Source organism: Alexandromys fortis, unplaced genomic scaffold (assembly GCF_014885135.2).
Source record: "Alexandromys fortis isolate MF-2015 unplaced genomic scaffold, M_Fortis_MF-2015_v1.1 scaffold_29, whole genome shotgun sequence".
In the NCBI taxonomy this organism is placed as follows: Eukaryota; Metazoa; Chordata; class Mammalia; order Rodentia; family Cricetidae; genus Alexandromys; species Alexandromys fortis.
The window spans coordinates 13284291-13302812 of NW_026067891.1; the positions used below are offsets into that span (position 1 = coordinate 13284291).

The following is an 18522-nucleotide window of genomic DNA, read 5'->3' on the forward strand; positions in this document are numbered from 1 at the left end:
ACTGTGAGTTTCTATCCATTAGTTTGATGTTGGCTGTTGGCTTGCTGTATATTACCTTTATTATGCTTAGGAATGTATGTATCTTGTATCCCTGCTCTCTCCAAGACCTTTATCATGAAGGGGTGTTGAATTTTGTCAAAGGCTTTCCAGCATGTAATGAGATGATCATGTGTTTTTTTTTTCCTTTCAATTTGTTTATATGGTGGATTACATTGACAGATTTTCATATGTCAAACCATTCCTGAATCTCTAGGATGAAGCCAACTTGGTCATGGTGGATGATTTTTTTCTGATGAGTTCTTGGATTCAGTTTGCCATTATTTTATTGAGTTTTTGGCATCTATGCTTATGAGGGAGATTGGTCTGTAATTCTCTTTCTTAATTGTGTCTTTGTGTGGTTTGTGTATCAGGGTAACCATAGCCTCGTAGAAAGAGTTTGGCAATGTCCTTCTATTTCTATTGTGTGGAACAATTTGAGGAGCATTGGTGTTAGTTCTCTTTGAAATTCTAGTAGAATTCTGTGTTGAAACCATCTGCCCTGGATTATTTTTGATTGGGAGGCTTTTGATGACTGTTTTTATTTCCTTAGTGGTTATAGGTCTATTTAATTTGCTTATCTTGTCTTGACTTAATTTTGGTATGTGGTACTTATTCAGAAAATTGTCCATTTCCTTTAAATTTCCAACTTTTGTCGAGTACAGATTTTTGAAGTATGACCTGAGAATTCTCTTGATTTTCTCAGTATCTGTTATGGCCCCCTTTTCAATTCTGGTTTTCTTAATTTGAATATTCCCTCTCTGCCTTTTGGTTAGTTTGAAGAAAGGTTTGTCTATTGTGTTGATTTTCTCAAAGAACCAACTCTTTGTTTTATTGATTCTTTGTATTGTTTTCTTTGTTTCTATTTTGTTGATTTCAGCTCTTAATTTGATTATTTCCTGTCGTCTAGTCCTCCTGGGTGAGTTGGCTTTTCTTGTTCTAGAGCTTTCAGGTGTTTTGTTAATTCTCTAGTGTGAGATTTTCCCAACTTTTTCATATAGGCATTTTCATATATGAACTTTACTCTTAGCACTGCTTTCATTGTATCACATTAGTTTGGGTATGTTGTGCAGTCATTTTTACTGAATTTTAGGAAGTCTTTAATTTCTTTATTTCTTTCTTGACAGTTTGTGGTGATTCAGCTGAGCTTTGTTCAGTTCCCATGAGCTTGTGGGGTTTCTGCAATTAGTGTTGTTGTTGAATTCTGACTTTAAGCCCCGATAATCTGATAAAACACAGAGGGTCATTCCAATTTTTTTTTTTGTATCTGTTGAGATTTGCTTTGTTATTGAGTATGTGGTTGATTTTGAAGGAGGATCCATGAGGTGCTGAGAAGAAGGTATACCCTTTTGTGTTTGGGTGAAATGTTCTATATATGTCTGTTAAGCCAGTTTGATTCATAATATCTATTAGTTTCCTTATTTCTCTGTTTAGTTTCTGTCTGGCAGACCTGTCCGTTGGTAAGAGTGGGGTGTTGAAGTTTCCCACTATTAGTGTGTGGGGCTTGATGTGTGATTTAAGCTTTAGTAATGCTTCTTTTACAAATAGGAAAGATGTCCAGAATTGAGAATTCATCTTGATGGTTTTCCTGTGATGAATATGAAATGACCTTATTAATCTCTTTTGACTAATTTTAGTTTGAAGTCCATCTTGTTAGAAATTAGGATAGCTACACCAGCTTGTTTCTTAGGTCCATTTGACTGGAAAATCTTTTCCTAACCTATTTCTCTGAGGTAATGTCTGTCTTTGAGGTTGAGGTATGTTTCTTGTATGCAGCAGAAGGATGGATTCTGTTTTCATATCCAATCTGTTAGCCTGTCTTTTCCTCCCGCAGGCCACAAGAGGGCGCCAGACCTCATGACAGATGGCTGTGAGCCACTGTGTGGTTGCCAGGAATCGAACTCCGGACCTTTGGAAAGAAGGGCAGGCAATGAACAATGCTCTTAACCACTGAGCCATCTCTCCATCCTAGCCTATGTCTTTTTTTAGATAAATTGAGTCCATTGATATTAAGGGATATTAATGACCAGTGATTGTTCATTCTTGTTATTTTTGTTTTTGGTGGTGGTGGTATTTTGTATGGTGGATTTCTCTTCTTTGAGACTTGCTGGTGTGGAATTATCTATTGCCTGTGTTTTTGTGGATGTAGCTAACTTCCTTGGGTTGGATTTTTTTCTTCTAGTACTTTCTGTAGGACCGGATTTGTGGATTGGTATTGATTAAATCTGGCTTTGTCATGGAATATCTTCTTTTTTCCACCTTTGTTGGTTGAAAACTTTGATGGATATAGCATTTGTTGTGTCTTAGTGTCTACATAATGCCTGACCAGGACCTTCTGGGTTTCATTGTTTCTATTGAGAAGTCAGGTATAATTCTGATAGGTCTGCCTTTATATATTACTTGGCTTTTTTTTTTTCCAGCTTTGAGGTGTTCAGGTCTTGCTGTTGTAGAACCACTAGTTTCTGGTAGTTCTGTATTGCTCTTTACTTTGTTGAGTTATTCTTACCCTGTTGTCTACCCATCTTTCCCTCCAATGAGAACAGGTGGAGCCTATTTTTCAGGGGGTCCCTTTACCTCCAGTTGGTGTAGTTGGGCTGTGGTTCTGTTGAACACTTCTTCAGGTGTATGCAGGGCAGAGCCTTTGGCGATTGTTCCTCCAGGTGCCTACAGGTGCAGATGGTCACTCCTCCAGGTGCAGGCATGTCTACAGATACAACGGTCGCTCCCCTAGGTACAGGTGGTCGGATAATTTCTGGAGGCCACTGCTGTTGCCACGGCCCCCTGCACTCCTGAGGCTGCTCCCAGAAGCCTGGCCTGCCTGCTGTGCTTCTGAGGCTTTCTCTCACTTTGCCAGAAATGATTGAACTCTAATTCTCATGTCTCCAGTTCTTGAGCTTTGGGGCTCCAAGCACTTACCACCACACTCCATTTATACAGTAGGGGATTGAACTGAGACCCTTACACATGCTAGGCAAGTACTTTACCAACCGAACCTCATTTCTAGCCCCTGCATTTAAGTTTTTTTCAATTAAACAGAAATGATGGAGGTGGGTCTTTATCTTATCTGTTGCCTTCATTGGTTAACTAATAAAGAAAACTGCTTGGCCTGATAGGACAGAAAATTAGGTGGGTGGATTAAACAGAACAGGATTCTGGGAGAAAGAAGCTGAGTCAGGCAGTCGCCATGGTTCTCCCACTCCAGACAGACGCAGGTTAAGATCTTCCCTGGTAAGCCACCTCGTGGGCTACACAAACTAATAGAAATGGGTTAGATCAATATGTAAGAGCTAGCCAATAAGAAGTTATAACTAATGGGCCAGGCCAGGCAGTGTTTAAAAAAATACAGTTTCCGTGTAATTATTTCAGGTATAAAGCTAACCGGGTGGTGGAACCCAGCCTGCCGTTCACTACATAGAAAGACTTATTTGTTTATTTTTATGTGTGTACATGCATCTGTATGAAGTTTTATATACTGTGTGCATGCATAGATGTCAAAAAAGAGCATCGGGGGAACGGGGAGGGAAAGGGGAGGCTGCGGTGGGGAAGAGACAGAAATTTTTAATTAATTAATAAAGAAATAAATAAATTAAAAAAAGAAAAAGAAAAAAAAGAAAAGTAAAAAAAAAAAGAGCATCAGATCCCCTAGAACTGGAGTTGCAGGTGGATGTAAGCCACCATGTGGGTGCTGGGAACTGAATCCAGCAAGTGCCCTTAACAACTGTACCATCTTTCCGCCTCCCTTTCCCAATTTTTAATATAATATATTTTGATTGTATTTTTCCCCTTCCCCAGTTCCTCCCATATTCTTCCTGCCACCTTTCTATCCACCCAACTTTATGTTCTTTTTCTCTCTCATTAAAAAGCAACTAAGTGGGCTGGAATGATGGTTCGGTGGTAAGGGCCCTGGCTGGTCTCTCAGAGGACCTGGGTTCCTAGTACCTCTTTAAGGCACTCTGGAGTCCCTCTTCTGGCCTCTGAGGGCACTGCATGCTAATGGTACACAGACATGCATGCAGACAAAACACCCATACATACAAAATAAGTAGAAAAAAAAACCCAAACAGGCAAAAACAAAAATGAGAAACATACCAAAAACCTCCACATAAATGAAGATCAGAATAAACAAGTAAAAGACAAGAAATATCAAAACAAAGCAAAAGGAGACAAGAAGTCTACAAGATATTGCTGAGCTTGTTCTGTGTTGGTGGCTCCTGAGCGTGGGCCTGCCCTGATGTGTGGTCCTTAGAGCTGGTGAGACTCCACTGGAGGAAGCAGTTTTCCTTTGTCAGCAGGGATCAATTTCACATAGCCTCTTGTTTTAGAGATGGGAGCCTGTTTCTGTTTCTCCCCAGTGCTGGGACCCTCTCTGGCTTGAACTTGTGCAGCCCCTAGGCATGCTGTGACAGTCTGAGTTCAGATGTGCATCCACCCAGTTGTGTCTGGAAGACACTGTTTCCTCCATCACCTTTGACTCTTAAAACCTTTCTGTCTCCTTGTCCAAATATATCTCTGAGCATTGAGGGAAGCCAGACTCTACATTTTATTAAACATTATGTATTAATCACTTTCCTCTCTGTGGATATGTCACAAAATATTCTACGTCCTGACCATGGTGTTTTCTAGTTATTGCTCATGACTCAATCAGCACACAGCAGGAGACTGGCGCTTTCTGAGACCTGGCTGAGGGCTCTCCAAATTGCAGGGTCTCCACCGCTGCACTCAACTGCTACCACAAGGGTCTAGTGCGTCATGCAGTGCTGTTGGGATTGCGGTGTCTGTTGAAATAAGTGCGGTGGGGCTGCGTCCCCAGCACCCCAGCCGCCTGCTAGCTTATGCCCGAAATAACAACACACAAATTGTATTCTTTTAAACACTGCTTGCCCATTATATCTAGCCTCTTCTCGGCTAACTCTCGCACCTGGACTAGCCCATTTCTAATAATGTGTGTAAGCACCCCAAGGTGCGCTTACCAGGAAGATTCTAGCCTACATCCATCCTGGGTCGGAGCTTCATCACGTGTGTCTCTGAGCGCAGAGCTATCGGGAGAGCGGAGCATGGCGTCTCTACTCCAGAGAGCAGAGCTGTCGGGTCTGACCTCACTTCCTCTTCCTCCCAGAATTCTAGTCTGTTTACTCCACCCACCTATGTTCTAACCAATAAAATGGGCCAAGCCAGTTTCTTTATTAGCCAATGACCTTCCTCCATCAGGTGTCTCCGAGAAATCCAGGACTCCAACACACGGAAGCAAGTAGAGGATGTTGGCACACACCTGTAGTCCCAGAACTAGGTTAGCAGGGACTGACAGTGAGTTCAGGCCAGTCTAGGGTGTTTAAGAAGATCTTGTCTCTGAAACCATCCGAATGAAAACAATGGCTTGGGAGATGGCTTTTTGGGTAAAGTGCTTATTTCAAGCAGTGAGAACCTGGGCCAGCAAGCTAGTTCCAGAGATAAAGGCACTGCTGGGAATACACATGATGGATGGAGAGAAAGCTCCAACAGGATAGCTCCATGGATTAGGGCACTTGCTGACACCTATGTGGTGGACAGAGAGAAAGAACTCCCACAAGCTGTCTTCTGACCTCCACAGATGCACAAAATAGTTGTGATACAAACACCAACACCAGCACACAAGAAGCTGAGTTTGAATATTCAGCACCCATGGAGGGGTGGATATTGCTGACAACCGGCTATGACCCCAGTGCTGTCAGGAGGACACAGGCCAGTTTAGTGGTCTAGCCACAACTGTGGGCTCTTTATGTTCAGGGAGAGACTTTGTCTCAAAAAGGTAAGTAGTATATACATACCATATACACTCATACAGCATATACCACACATACACCACATACACACACCACACACACACTGTACACATACCCCATGCATACTCATACAGCATATACCATACACATACCACATACACACATACACATCACACACATACACCACACACACACCACACATTTATACAGAACATACTATACATACATACACACCCCATACACTACATACACATACCACACATATATGCATACTACATACACACACCACACAAACATACATATCACACACACCACACACATGCACCACACATACATCACACACACAAACACCATATGCACACTCATACAGCACATACCACGTACTTACCACAATATATCATATACATACACACAACACATCCTCCACACATACACATATCACACATGCCACAACACGCCACATACATGCATACACTATATACATACTATATACACATACCACATATCACAACACCACAATTGTACACTCACACTGCACACATATATGCATATACACACCACTGAGTGAAAAAAAATAAACAAGACCAAGATTCAGACAAGCTGGAAAGCAAACTCCTTTTCATGTGAAGATGTCCTTATCGCATGTGTGTGACCACACACACCAGGAGCCCAGAGGAGTAAGTGTCTGTACTAAAGCCTCTTCCTCAGCTCAGCAAGCAGATGACTCACTGCAGACAGGCAGGGACTAGGCAAAAGCTCTCTGTTCTAGATGTGTGTGTCTCCTAGCACACCCACTGATTGATTGATTTTTCTTTCTTTTCTTCTCTTCTCTCTCTCTCTCTCTCTCTCTCTCTCTCTCTCTCTCTCTCTCTCTCTCCATCCCTCCTCCTCCTCCCTCCCTTCCCCCATCTTCTTTTCTCCCCCCCTTTTTTGAATCAGGGTTTCTCTGTGTAGTCCTGACCGGCCTTGAACTCACTCTGTAGACCAGGCTTGAACTTGGAGATCCACCTGCCTCTGCCTCTTGAGTGCTGTGATTAAAGTGTGTGCCACCATCACTCAGTGCTGTTCTGTTTTTTAAAATTGCTCACATCTGGCACCCAATGTTTGGTTTTAGAACCCCCCCCCCTCAAGTGGTGCAGGAGAATTGTCTGTATTCTGTCAATCATGTTTTAAATAAATGCTGATTGGCCAGGCAGGAAGTATAGGCGGGTCAACCAGACAGGAAGTAGAGGCAGGACAATGAGAACAGGAGAATTCTAGGAAGGAGGAGGCCCAGTCCTCCCACTCCTGCCCAGACCACCAAAGAAGCAGGATGTGACTTGCCCCACTGAAAAAGATACTGAGCCATGCGGCTGACATAGATATGAATGGGTTAATATAAGTTACAAGAGTTAATAAGAAGCCTGAGATAATGGGCCAATCAGCTTATGATTAATGTAGAATTCTGTGTGGTTTTCTTTGGGGGCTTATTGGCTGTGGGAACTGGGCAGGACATAAACCCCAACAAGCCCAGCCCTCATGTTACAGATTCTAACTAAGTTACAAGGAAGAAGCTCTTCCCGAGCTTGTCCATCTGTCTTTCTTCTGTTCCTTTCCCCTCTGGAACACTGCCCATCAGGGGCTCATCAGGCAGAACATACAGCAGCCTCTGCACATCTGGGACACATCAGAGGCTAAGATTGTCTTTAGGCATCTGAACTACTAACCTTTTTTCTAACTGCTCATTAGTACTTTTTAAAAATGTCAACAATGGAACACAGATTTTGTTTGGCTTATAGAGATGTATTAAAATTGGTGACATTAGTAGTGTTTTGAGACAGAGCCCTGACTGTCCTGGAACTTGATATGTAGACAAGGGCGGCCTTGAACTCACGGAGATCTGCTGACCTGTTTCCTGGAGGCTGGGATGATAGGCATGTGCTACCATGCAATGTTGACACTTAAACTTTAAAAAAGGTTTATATATTTAATTTGTGTATGTCTCTGTTTATGCATGTGTGCAGGACAGGTGCCAGCTGTCTTTGATTAGAACTCTTTCCCACTCCTTTGAGACAAGAACTGTCCTCTAGCTGAGGCCCGTGTTTTCTCAACCTGGCTGTAAACTGCAGGTCCCAGATGGTGCTATAATTCTACACTGGATATCCAACTTGCTATGTGGGCACTAGGATTCCAACTCCGCCTCTCATGATGGCCCAGAAAGTGTTCTTATCCACCAAGGCATCTTTCCAGGCTTACTATATAAGATTCTGTTCACATGGTATTCATCCAGGCTGGAACAAGCAAGCCACACAAACCCTTAAGTTTCCAGGATTGGTATGGATCCAATCATGGATTTATTTAGGTTTTTTGAGATGGGGCTTCTCTGTTAACCCTGGTTGTCCCTGAACTTACTCTGAAGACCAGGCTGGCTTCAGACTCACAGAGATTCTCCTGCTTCTGCCACCCAAGTGCTGGGATTAAAGGTATGCGCCACCACCACTTAGCCCAATCGTGTATTTTTTAAAAATGCATTTATATGTATGGATGTTTTGTTCACATGAGTATCTGTGCACCATGTGTGTGCCTGGTGCCCATGAGGCCAGGCGAGTGCATTGGATCCCCTGGGACTTGAGTTACAGGTTGGTTGTGAACCTCCACGTAGGTGGCTGGAAGAATAGCCAGTGCAACTGCTGAAACATCTTCCGCACCTCATCACGCAGTTTCATGACAAGGTTGCTACAGTGTAGTTCATGTTGGCCTTGGATTCGCTACCTTCTACATCCCAGGTAGCTGTGACTATAGACACTGTGCCCAGCTTCAATTAAAATTTTTATTTTTGAGACAGGATCTTGCTATGTACCCCAAGCTGGCTTTCCACTTGAGACCCTCTTGTCCTAGCCTCATAAATGGTGGTACTAATGGCATGTACCACAATGACACTCAATCTTGAATCCTTAACCCTGACATTACAGGATCATATAGGATATGACGTATGTGCATAAATCATCAATCTAAGGCCCTACACATTTTCTGGGGGATGGTAAAGGCTCATTTCTTTTCTTTTCTTTTTTTTTTAAATATTTATTTATTATGTATACAATATTCTGTCTGCGTGTATACCTGCAGGCCAGAAGAGGGCACTAGACCCCTTTACAGATGGTTGTGAGCCACCATGTGGTTGCTGGGAATTGAACTCAGGACCTTTAAAAGAGCAGGCAATACTCTTAACCTCTGAGCCATCTCTCCAGCCCAGGCTCATTTCTTTTCATGGATATATACTGGGTTGCTGTTTTACTTTGTTTTTGAGACAGGGTTTCTCTATGTAACCCTAGAGGTGAGACTGGCCTCAAATTCAGAGATTTGTCTACCTCTCCTCCAGAGTGCTGGGATTAAAGGCACGCGTCACCACAACCAGCTAGGATGGTTTTTACTAATGTGACATAATGCCCCCAAGCAATCTTTCTTTCAAGCCTCTTGCTTTAGTCCCAGCTCTCAAAGCATAATTGGTAGTCATATTTGACTGGCTCCTCCCTCCGTCTTCCTTTCTGTCAGACACTACCACCCTCCAGTTACAGGCTATGGTCTACCTTCCCTGTTGACTCTAACTGTGGAAGGGATACAGCTCTCATCTCGTCCGTCTCCTATCACACGGCACAGCCCACAAATAGAGGGTCCCTAAACAGCTACTGCACTTTCTGCTTGATGCCCTAAGCCTGCTCACGTTGTGCAACTGTCACCTGGATGGGAGATTTCCTCTATAAATAGGCAGTCTCTGTTTCAGGTGCGGTTTGCTGTAATCTACCACCCCACTGCTCCACCCAAGGTTCATAGAGACAGAGGGCCAGAGAGGTGTTCAAATCCCTCGCCACAATACCCACGGTCCTCAGAGGAACCAACAAGGTTGGGGTCATTCCTTCCCCCTCAACGTCCCTGACCGCTGTTCACAGGGAACCCTGACTAGGAATTTGCTTGTTCTCCGGGCTGTTCTGTCTGCTGTTTCAAGTCGCACATGGCTCAGCAGTGCTTCCACAGTGAATATTTTGACAGTCTGCTGCATGCTTGCAAACCTTGCCACCTTCGATGTTCCAACCCTCCTGTACCCTGTCAGCCTTACTGTAATCCAAGTAAGTGAGACTTTTCAATAGGTGCTTCTTGTTGGGAGGCATTCGTGATATCGTGATAGTGCCTGTTTATCTACCAGAGAATAAAAGCTATGGAGAGGGTGGGGAGATTTTTTTCCCCCTGAATCAAAATCAGAAATCAAGCAATGATTTAAATGTCTCATGGAGCAAAAGAATTATTCAGAACCAAACTCAACTTTATCTGGCACCAATAGTGAGGAAGATTTCATCAAGCCTTAATTAATGGTATTTAGAATTTAAAGTCAATGTTGGTGAAGTTAGGGATGGGCAATACCGGCTTCTAACTCAGTGGTTCTCAACTTTCCTAATGCTTCAACACTTTAATACAATTCCTCATGGTGTGGTGAGCCCAACCATAAGATTATTTTGTGGCTACCTTATAGCTGTAATTTTGCTAGTTATGAATCCTAATGTCAATATCTAATATGTAAGCTCTGTGAAAGAGTTATTCAACAACCCCAAGTGGTCTCGAATCACAGGCTGCGAACCACACAAACTGAAGATTAGCCTGGACTACACAGTGAATTCCTCAGCAGCTTGGGTTAAAGTGAGATTCTGTCTCAAAAACAACAAAAGGAGCCATGCTGTAGAGGACCTGGTAGAGTGCTTGGCTGGCACACAGCGCTGGCCTCTGTCCCCAGAAGTGCATATGGTCACAGTGCTGCGGTTCTGTAATCCCAGCACTTACATAGGAAATGGAGACTCATGAGTCAGAGGCCAGCCTGGGCTACATGAGATTTGGTCTCAACAAACACCTCCACAAAGTAAGGTATCCATGAATATGCAATAGGGGAGTGTTGGAAAATTCATACTTGATGTGAATGATGAACTCTGGCTTCGTATCTCTCTGACAAATCTTTTACTAAAGGCATGACCAGCTCGATGAAAGGGATACATATTGTCCTCTGGACCTTCTTGGGCTTGACCTTGACTGTTTCTCTGGCTCTTTTTACACTCACATTCTTGCTGAGGAAGATGAACTCTGAAGCACTGAAGGACAAACTTCAAAACCCAGGTCAGTCTGATGGTGACTCTGAAATCTATTTCTGTAGGGGTGGTTCTTCCAAGTTTCATTTCCTTTTCCTTTTTTAACGTTGGCCTTTTTTTTTCTTTTTGGTTACAGCACTTTCAAATGTGTTAGTGGACAGTTGAAATTTTGAGCTGGGTGTGGTGGCAGATGCCTGTCATCTTAGCACCTGGGTAGTGTAGGCAGGAGGATCAAGGGCTCAAAGTCATCTTCAGTTACATGTTGAGTTTGAGGTCAGCTTGGGCTACATGAGACCATGTCTAAAAACAAAATATAAAAACAGCCGCCACTGCCCTCCCAAACAAACAAACAACAGAGAAATCCTGGCATTGGCAGTTACTTTGCCACTCTCCTCCGATGCCCACTCCCCCCCCAGTTCTTCTCTTGGTAATTGCTCTGGAGGCTTCCTTGGAAAGTGTTTCTGACTGAAGTTAGCACACTGATGAGATACTCTGCTCTCGCACACTGAGACCCAGGCACTCTCAGGCTAGGTGTATTTGGCAAGATCCCTGATCATGCTTTTAATACAATTACAAGCACTGTGAACATTTTACTGCCTAAAATACTAGAAATGAATAACCAGTTGCTCCTGGTTTCACTAGCCATCTCAAGAATAATTACTAGGGAACAGTGTACCAATCTCAGAGAATCAAATGCTCCACCCGAGAACCTCTCAGGCTAAAACTGTTTTTATAGCACCATTCCCCACGATCTGATTCTCAGACACATAGAGGCCGTTGGCCCGCATCTTTTTTTAATTAACTTTTTTTCTTTTGGTGTGTGTGGTGCATGCATGTGAGTGTGCACTTGCTCGTGAGGTCGGAGCAGGGCATCGGGTGTCTTCTTCTATTGCTTTTCACCTTGTTGCCACAAGATAGGCTCTCTGGACAGATGGTGGTGGCATATTTCTTTAGACCCTCCCAGCATTTGGGAGGCAGAGGCAGGCAAATCTCTGTGAGTTCGAGGCTAGCCTGGTCTACAAGAGCTAGTTCCAGGACAGGCACCAAAGCTAGAGAAACCCTGTCTCAAAAAAAAAAAAAAAAAAAAAAAAAAAAAAAAGACAGGCTCTCTCAATGGACTGAATTATGTTGTTGCAGCTATGATATCATCTCTGCCATTAGGAGGTTACAGGCATGTACTTGTTACCAGAGTATTAGAGATTTAAACTCAGGTCCTCTGGCTTGCAAGTTCTTATACCACTAAGCCATCTTCTGAGCCCTTGTCCTGCTTCTTTATGCATTTGGTTTCTGTGCACAAAGTGCAAAGCATCTACCCCAGTGCTTTCCAGTGCAGGCAGAGCGGTGGTAATTCACTGCCCTCCATGTGCTCAGTAGGTAAGAGACTGAATTTTAATTGTTTTTAGTTATATGTGTATGTGTGTGTCTGAGAGTGGCTTTATGTATATGAGTGTGTGTGTATATATATACATACATACACACATATAGATATATGTGCACACACACACACACATATATATCTATATGTATATATATCCAGGCACTCCTCTGCATGTCAGAGCAGGGCACCAGATCCCACTGTAGTAGGAGTTACAGGTGGTTGCTAGGGAAGCAATCCTGGCTCTTAACCACCGAGTCAGCTCTTCAGCTATGAATTTTTTTTTTTTTGGACAGGGTTTTTCTGTGTAGCCCTGGCTGTCCTGGAACTAGAATTGTAGATCAGGTTGGCCTTGAACCCAGGGATATGCCTGTTTCTGGGATTAAAGGCATGTGCCACCACTGCCCATCAAAATTTTTTTTTTTTTTCGAGACAGGGTTTCTCTGTAGCTTTGGAGTCTGTCCTGGCACTAGCTCTTGTAGACCAGGCTGGCCTCGAACTCACAGAGATCCACCTGCCTCTGCCTCCCGAGTGCTGGTATTAAAGGCGTGCACCACCACCGCCTGGCCCATCAAAAATTTTTAACATACAAACTGCACATATGTAAAGTACATGATACAAGGTTCTGACTACAGACACATAGGGAAACAGTGAAACAACATATCCAGGAAGCTAGAGAGATGGTTCAGAGGTTAAGAGCACTGGCTGCTCTTCCAGAGGTCCTGAGTTCAATTCCCAGCAACCACATGGTGACTCACAACCATCTGTACTGAGATCTGGCGCCTTCCTCTGGCGTGTGGGCATACATCAAGGCAGAATGTTGTATACATAATAAATAAATCTTAAAAACAAAAACAAAAACAAAAAAACCAACATATCCACATCTTTACAGAGTTTACTGTTTTGGGTGATGGGCCGGCCCTCAGCACTCTTCTGGGTGGTGGGGCTGGCTGGACCCTATGCTCTGCTGCTCGCAGCACCATGTCACCTTGTCATCTAGACACAGGCTGACTCATCCTCATCTGCTGGAACTGCAGCTCTGGCCTTCAGGGCCTCTGCTTCTCTTTTCTCGACTTCCTTGCATCTGCTAACCACCATCCTGTGGTTCTGTAAGCAGCATCTTTAGGTACACATGGAAGTGAGGTCAGGCAAGCTTTTTCTTCCCGTGTTTAGTGTGTTTCTAGAGCAACTCCGAATGAGGTGCTTTTATTATTTATTTATTTTATGTATATGGGTGTTTTGCCTCAAATGTGTACCACATGTGTGCTTTGCCTTCAGAAGCCTCAGAGTACTCTGGGACCGAAGTTACAGACAGTTGTGAGTTACCAAGTGAACGCTGGGAATCAAACCCACGTCCTCTGCAAGAGCAGCCAGTGCTTTTAGTGGCTAAGTCATTTCTCTAGGTGCCTGGATGAAAAAGTTGCTGTGGAATGTTGGGAAGCAGAAGCTTAATCTTTTGTGTGAGAGAGTGCAGGTCACAGCACGTGTGGAGGTCAGAGGACAATTTTGAGGAGTCATTTCGCATCCCACTTTGAGGCAGGGTCCGTCTCGTTTCTCATACTTTGACTCATTCTCCAGGACAGCGAGCCGGCCTTCAAGCTTCTGGGGCGATTCTCCTGTCCATTGTCTCTAACCTCACTAAAAATCTGGCATTACAGATGCCTGCTGCCACACCCCATTTTTTTTTTTCTTTTGAGATAGGGTTTCTCTGGGTAGCCCTGGCTGTTCTGGAACTGGCTTTGTAACCAGCTGGCCTTGATCTCATAGATGTCCGCCTGCCTCTGCCTCCCACCCTCTGGGAGGGTGAAAGGTGTGCACCACTGCCTGGCTGTCACACCCCATTTATTTTTATTTTGGTTTTTTAAGACAGGGTTTCTTTGTAGCTTTTGGAGCCTGTCCTGGAACTAGCTCTTGTAGATCAGGCTGGCCTTGAACTCACAGAGGTCGGCCTGCTTCTGCCTCCAAAGTGCTGGGATTAAAGGCGTGCACCACCACCCAGCTCACACCCCACTTTTTGATGTGGGTTCTGAGAATCTGAACTCAAGCTTGTGTAAAAAGCCCTTTTTTTGTTTGTTTTTCAAGGCAAGGTTTTCCTGTGTAGCCCTGACTGTCCTGTCAGTTCTGTTGACCTGGCTGGTCTTGAACTCAGAGATCCGCCTGCCTCTGCTTCTCAGGTGCTGGGATTAAAGTCATGCACCACCAGCACCAGGCACAATAAGTGCTTTTGAAAACTCATTCTGCACAGATGTGCAGTGGAGACAAACTGGGAATTAATCTATGGGATCGAAGGAAATTCATTTTCAAATCAATTATCCAGGAGTGTGACCCTCACCTGTAACATCAGTTCCCTGGAGGCTGAAGGGTCACCAACAGTCTGAGGCCACAGGCTGGAGAGATGGCTCAGTGGCTAAGAGCACTTGCTGCTTTTACAGAGGATCACAGTTTGGCTTCCAGCACCCACATGGCAGCTCACAACCTTTTGTAACTTCAGTTCCAGGGAACTCAGCACTTTTGCGCCAGGAGTATACATGGTACATATACCCACTGACAGCAAACACTCACATACATTATAGAATAAAATGAGGAGGCCAGCCTGGGCTACAGTGAGTTCTAGGCTAACTTGGGCTACAGAACAAGATCCTGTCCCTCTTCCTCCACAAATTAATGTACTGAAAAATGCTCCATAAGATGTCATGTTAGAAAAACTAGGCCACAGAACACACCTGAAGGATGGAGGTACTTGCCACCAAGCATGTGAGGCTGAGCTGGATCCACTCCCTAAGTGGTTGTGATGTTCACAGGTACACAATGTGATGTGACTCCTCCCACCACAATAGATTAGCTAAAAAAATTCCTTCTATATTCTTCCCCCATCTTCTATTAGAATTGAACTCAGGGCCTTTCTTGAATATGCTGGCTCCAAACTCTCTCTGCCTGAGTGGCTGGGATTACAGGTGTGTCACCTTTGCTTCTGTATTCCAAAACGTCACTCATAGGCTGACTCTGACGTGCTGTGACATATGCTAATTTCCTGTGTAAGATGAGGTCAAAGCCTCAGAACTTGCAAAAGCCAAGTGGATAATAGGTATATGGACTGACCCTGTTTGCGGCTTTGCCAACAAGGGTACTCTCCACCTGTTTGGAGATAGCAGGGGCTGTCTTTGAATCCAGCCCATTGTCTCTGTGTCCCTTCTGTTGTCTTTATAGAGTCCATATAATCTCATGTGAAATCTGAGTTTTAAATGTGGTTAACATAAGACAAGATGTAAAAAGTCCATATACCCAAAACAGCCATCTGCCTCAGGGCTATTCACGCTGTGACAGTACCGCTGACCTTCAGGTGAATGCCTGTGTCTGTATCATCAGGATCCGTTCTGCCGGACACGGCCAATTCTGAGCTGATGAAGAGCAGGGCTGATGACGTAAGGATTTTTCCCCGAAGCCTGGAGTATACGGTGGAGGAATGCACCTGTGAGGACTGTGCCGAGAGCATCCCAAAGGTTGATTCTGACCACTTCCCACTTCCAGCCATGGAGGAGGGCGCAACCATTCTTGTCACCACGAAAACAAGTGACTATGGCAAGAATATGCCAACTGCTTCGGAAAGTGTCACAGGGATGGAGAAACCAATTCATTCTAGAGAATGAACCTCTGTCTGGTATAGAGCCACTTTGAGAGCCTGTCAGAGGCAGAGATGAGGCTTTTCATGTCTTTAGGATGTTTATCAGCTGGGATATAGCCTATTGTCCTTTAATAAACTCTTTACAGTAGATTCATTCCCCCATCTTATTGGGAGTTTAACTGTGGAAGATTCCTTGGTTTTGATTGAAGTTTCATCTCTCTCTTAAAAAACAAACAAAACAAAACAAAAAAACCCTCTATAGGCCCTAGAGTGTCATGTTTCTATGGAGTCACCCACGACATGGTGTATTTCAAGACAAACTGGGTTCTCCTGATGGCCAAAGCAAGCAAGGTTACCCCATGTTTTTTGGTAAACAGAAGCCTGGCCATTTCAGTGTGCAGTGCACAGGTTCTCTAGGTCCCCAGCTTACGGCAGCAGCAGACATGAGTATGCTTACACAAACCATGTGTCATTGCTAACTGCGACAAGCATGAACCTGTTCCTGTTTTCGGTTCAAGCGCAGTGTATGATCACTTATGTAGGCTTAATGGTGCCAGAGACTGCTTCAAGTCCTTTCACACAGACAAAATCCTATAAGGAAGACAGACAATTATTATCTCCATTCTACAGTTGCTGACAGGGCTGAGAATGTAGCTTAGTGGTGGAATACTTGCCTACTATATTCAAGGTCCCAGGTTAAGCTTCCAGCTTACACCACACACACACACACACACACACACACACACACACACACACACACAGAGGTGGGGGAGGGAGGGAGGTAGACAGACACTGAATCAGAGCAGGGTAAAAGCCAGTGAGTTATTCTGTGGAACTGTCACAGGACATTTGAGGTTTGGGAATGTATAAAGGACTGCAATGTATCTTCCTTTATAAGCTAGCCTTTAGCTCCTGATTCTCCTGCTCCAGCCTCCAGCACGGAGTTACAGGTATGCATGACCTCCCTCACCCCCATCCATGTGCCTGCTGTGGAGGCTGGAAAGCTCAATATGAAGAGGCCAGCATCTGCTGAGAGCTTTCTGGCTGTGCCCTTGCAGATGGAAGAAGTTAGCTAAAGCCATGTGAAATTTACCAGGACTTAAGTCCACTGGAGCAGGGGAAACTCCAAGGCTTAGTCACCTCTTTTTCCATTGTATCACTGAGAATCGAATCCAGGGCCTGCCTCACACTTGTGTTTTCCCACTGAGCTACAGCCTCTAGCTAGCTCTTTATTATTTTTATATTTCTGACAGAGAGTGACTCTAAGTTACCCAGGCTGGATGACTCCAGCCTCAGGCTCATACCCAACAGGTATGTTTCAAGTCCAGCTTTTTATTATATTTCATTTTTTTTCGAAACAGGGTTTCTTTATGTAACAGCCCTACCTGTCCTGGAACTTGTTCTGTAGACCAGGCTGGCTGTGAACTCACAGAAACTCCCCTGCCTCTGCCTCCCGAGTGCTGGAATTAAAGGCATGCGCTATCACCGCTTGGCTCAAACCCTGAACTTCCCCGATGCTGTGAACGTAATACTTGTGTTCTCACAGCACCCAACCTTCCTCGCTCACTGTCACCTGCAGTGTCACTGGACATCGATCGCACGCCCCTAATGGCACCCTATTGCTGCCGATGCACCTCCCTAATGGCACCCTATCACGGCCATTCTCCCTAGCCCATTACAATCCACTCTCATTCTTGAAAGTTGACTTCTCTCTTTGAGACAAGTTCCCTCTGAGTCTCCACCTGATGAGTGCTGGGGTTAAAGCAAATGCAAGTGAAGTTTTCTTTAATACTTTATTTATTTTCCTTTCACGTGCATTGCTATTTTGCCTGCATGTACGTCTGTGTGAGGGTGTTGTCCCCTGGAACTGGGTTTACAACAGCTGTGAGCTGCCACGTGGTGCTGAGAATTGAACCCAGGTCCTCTGAAAGAGGAGCAGCCACTGCTCTTAACCGCCAAGCCATCTCCCCAGCCCGTGAAGTTTTCTTTTCTTTTCTTTTTTATTGTTTTTATTGAGCTATACATTTTTCTCCAGTCCCCTCCCTTCCTTCCCTCTCCACTTCTACCCTCTCCGGTGACCTCCCCACGCTCCCAATTTACTCAGGAGATTTTGCCGTGAAGTTTTCTTAAAGTCCATTTCTGATTGCATCGCTCAGCTTAAAGTCTTGCCGTGGCCTTCTCTTCTCCCATTCAGCAACAGGCGGGCCGTCTGAACGCAAACGTTCCTGCCTACAAATGGGCTCCCCAATCTTAATAGACCCTCTTTCTCAACCCCACTTCTCACTCATCCTGTGCTCCAACCAAACCTTACTGGTAAGGAATTTGACCTGTTCCTTCTGGAATACCTGTCCTGAGCTTGGCCTAAAAGAGAGACCTTCTGGGACTGCTACGTTGGCCCATCACACACAGTCTCTCTGACACGGGAGATTGAACCACGATACGTCTGAAAGTAAGGTAGAGCACCTACCACGCTGTAGCTCAGGCCCCTTCACGGCCTTGAATGCTGGGATTAAAGCCTGTGCCACCACGCCCACTACTCTCCGCCCCCCCCCCCCCTTTGAGACAGGGTCTCAGTCTCGAACTCACAAGGATGACCTTGAACTCTGGATCAGCCTTCTCTGG

At 44.6% G+C, this 18522-nt stretch overlaps 1 protein-coding gene across 2 annotated transcripts in view; it reads left to right on the plus strand.

Annotated features, from left to right (window-relative positions):
* Tnfrsf17 (TNF receptor superfamily member 17) overlaps nucleotides 1–16050 on the plus strand; it is a 32121-nt gene extending 16071 nt beyond the window's left edge. Inside the window, exons 2-4 of one of the 2 annotated variants that reach the window (XM_050136347.1) lie at nucleotides 9722–9898; nucleotides 10785–10931; nucleotides 15645–16050. In XM_050136347.1, coding sequence (XP_049992304.1) covers nucleotides 9784–9898; nucleotides 10785–10931; nucleotides 15645–15925 — 543 coding nt within the window. In that variant the 5' untranslated portion in view covers nucleotides 9722–9783 and the 3' untranslated portion in view covers nucleotides 15926–16050. Of the gene's footprint in view, nucleotides 1–9555; nucleotides 9899–10784; nucleotides 10932–15644 lie in introns of both variants that reach the window. The other variant, XM_050136340.1, reaches the window with a different exon arrangement.
* The last annotated feature ends 2472 nt before the right edge of the window (nucleotides 16051–18522 follow it).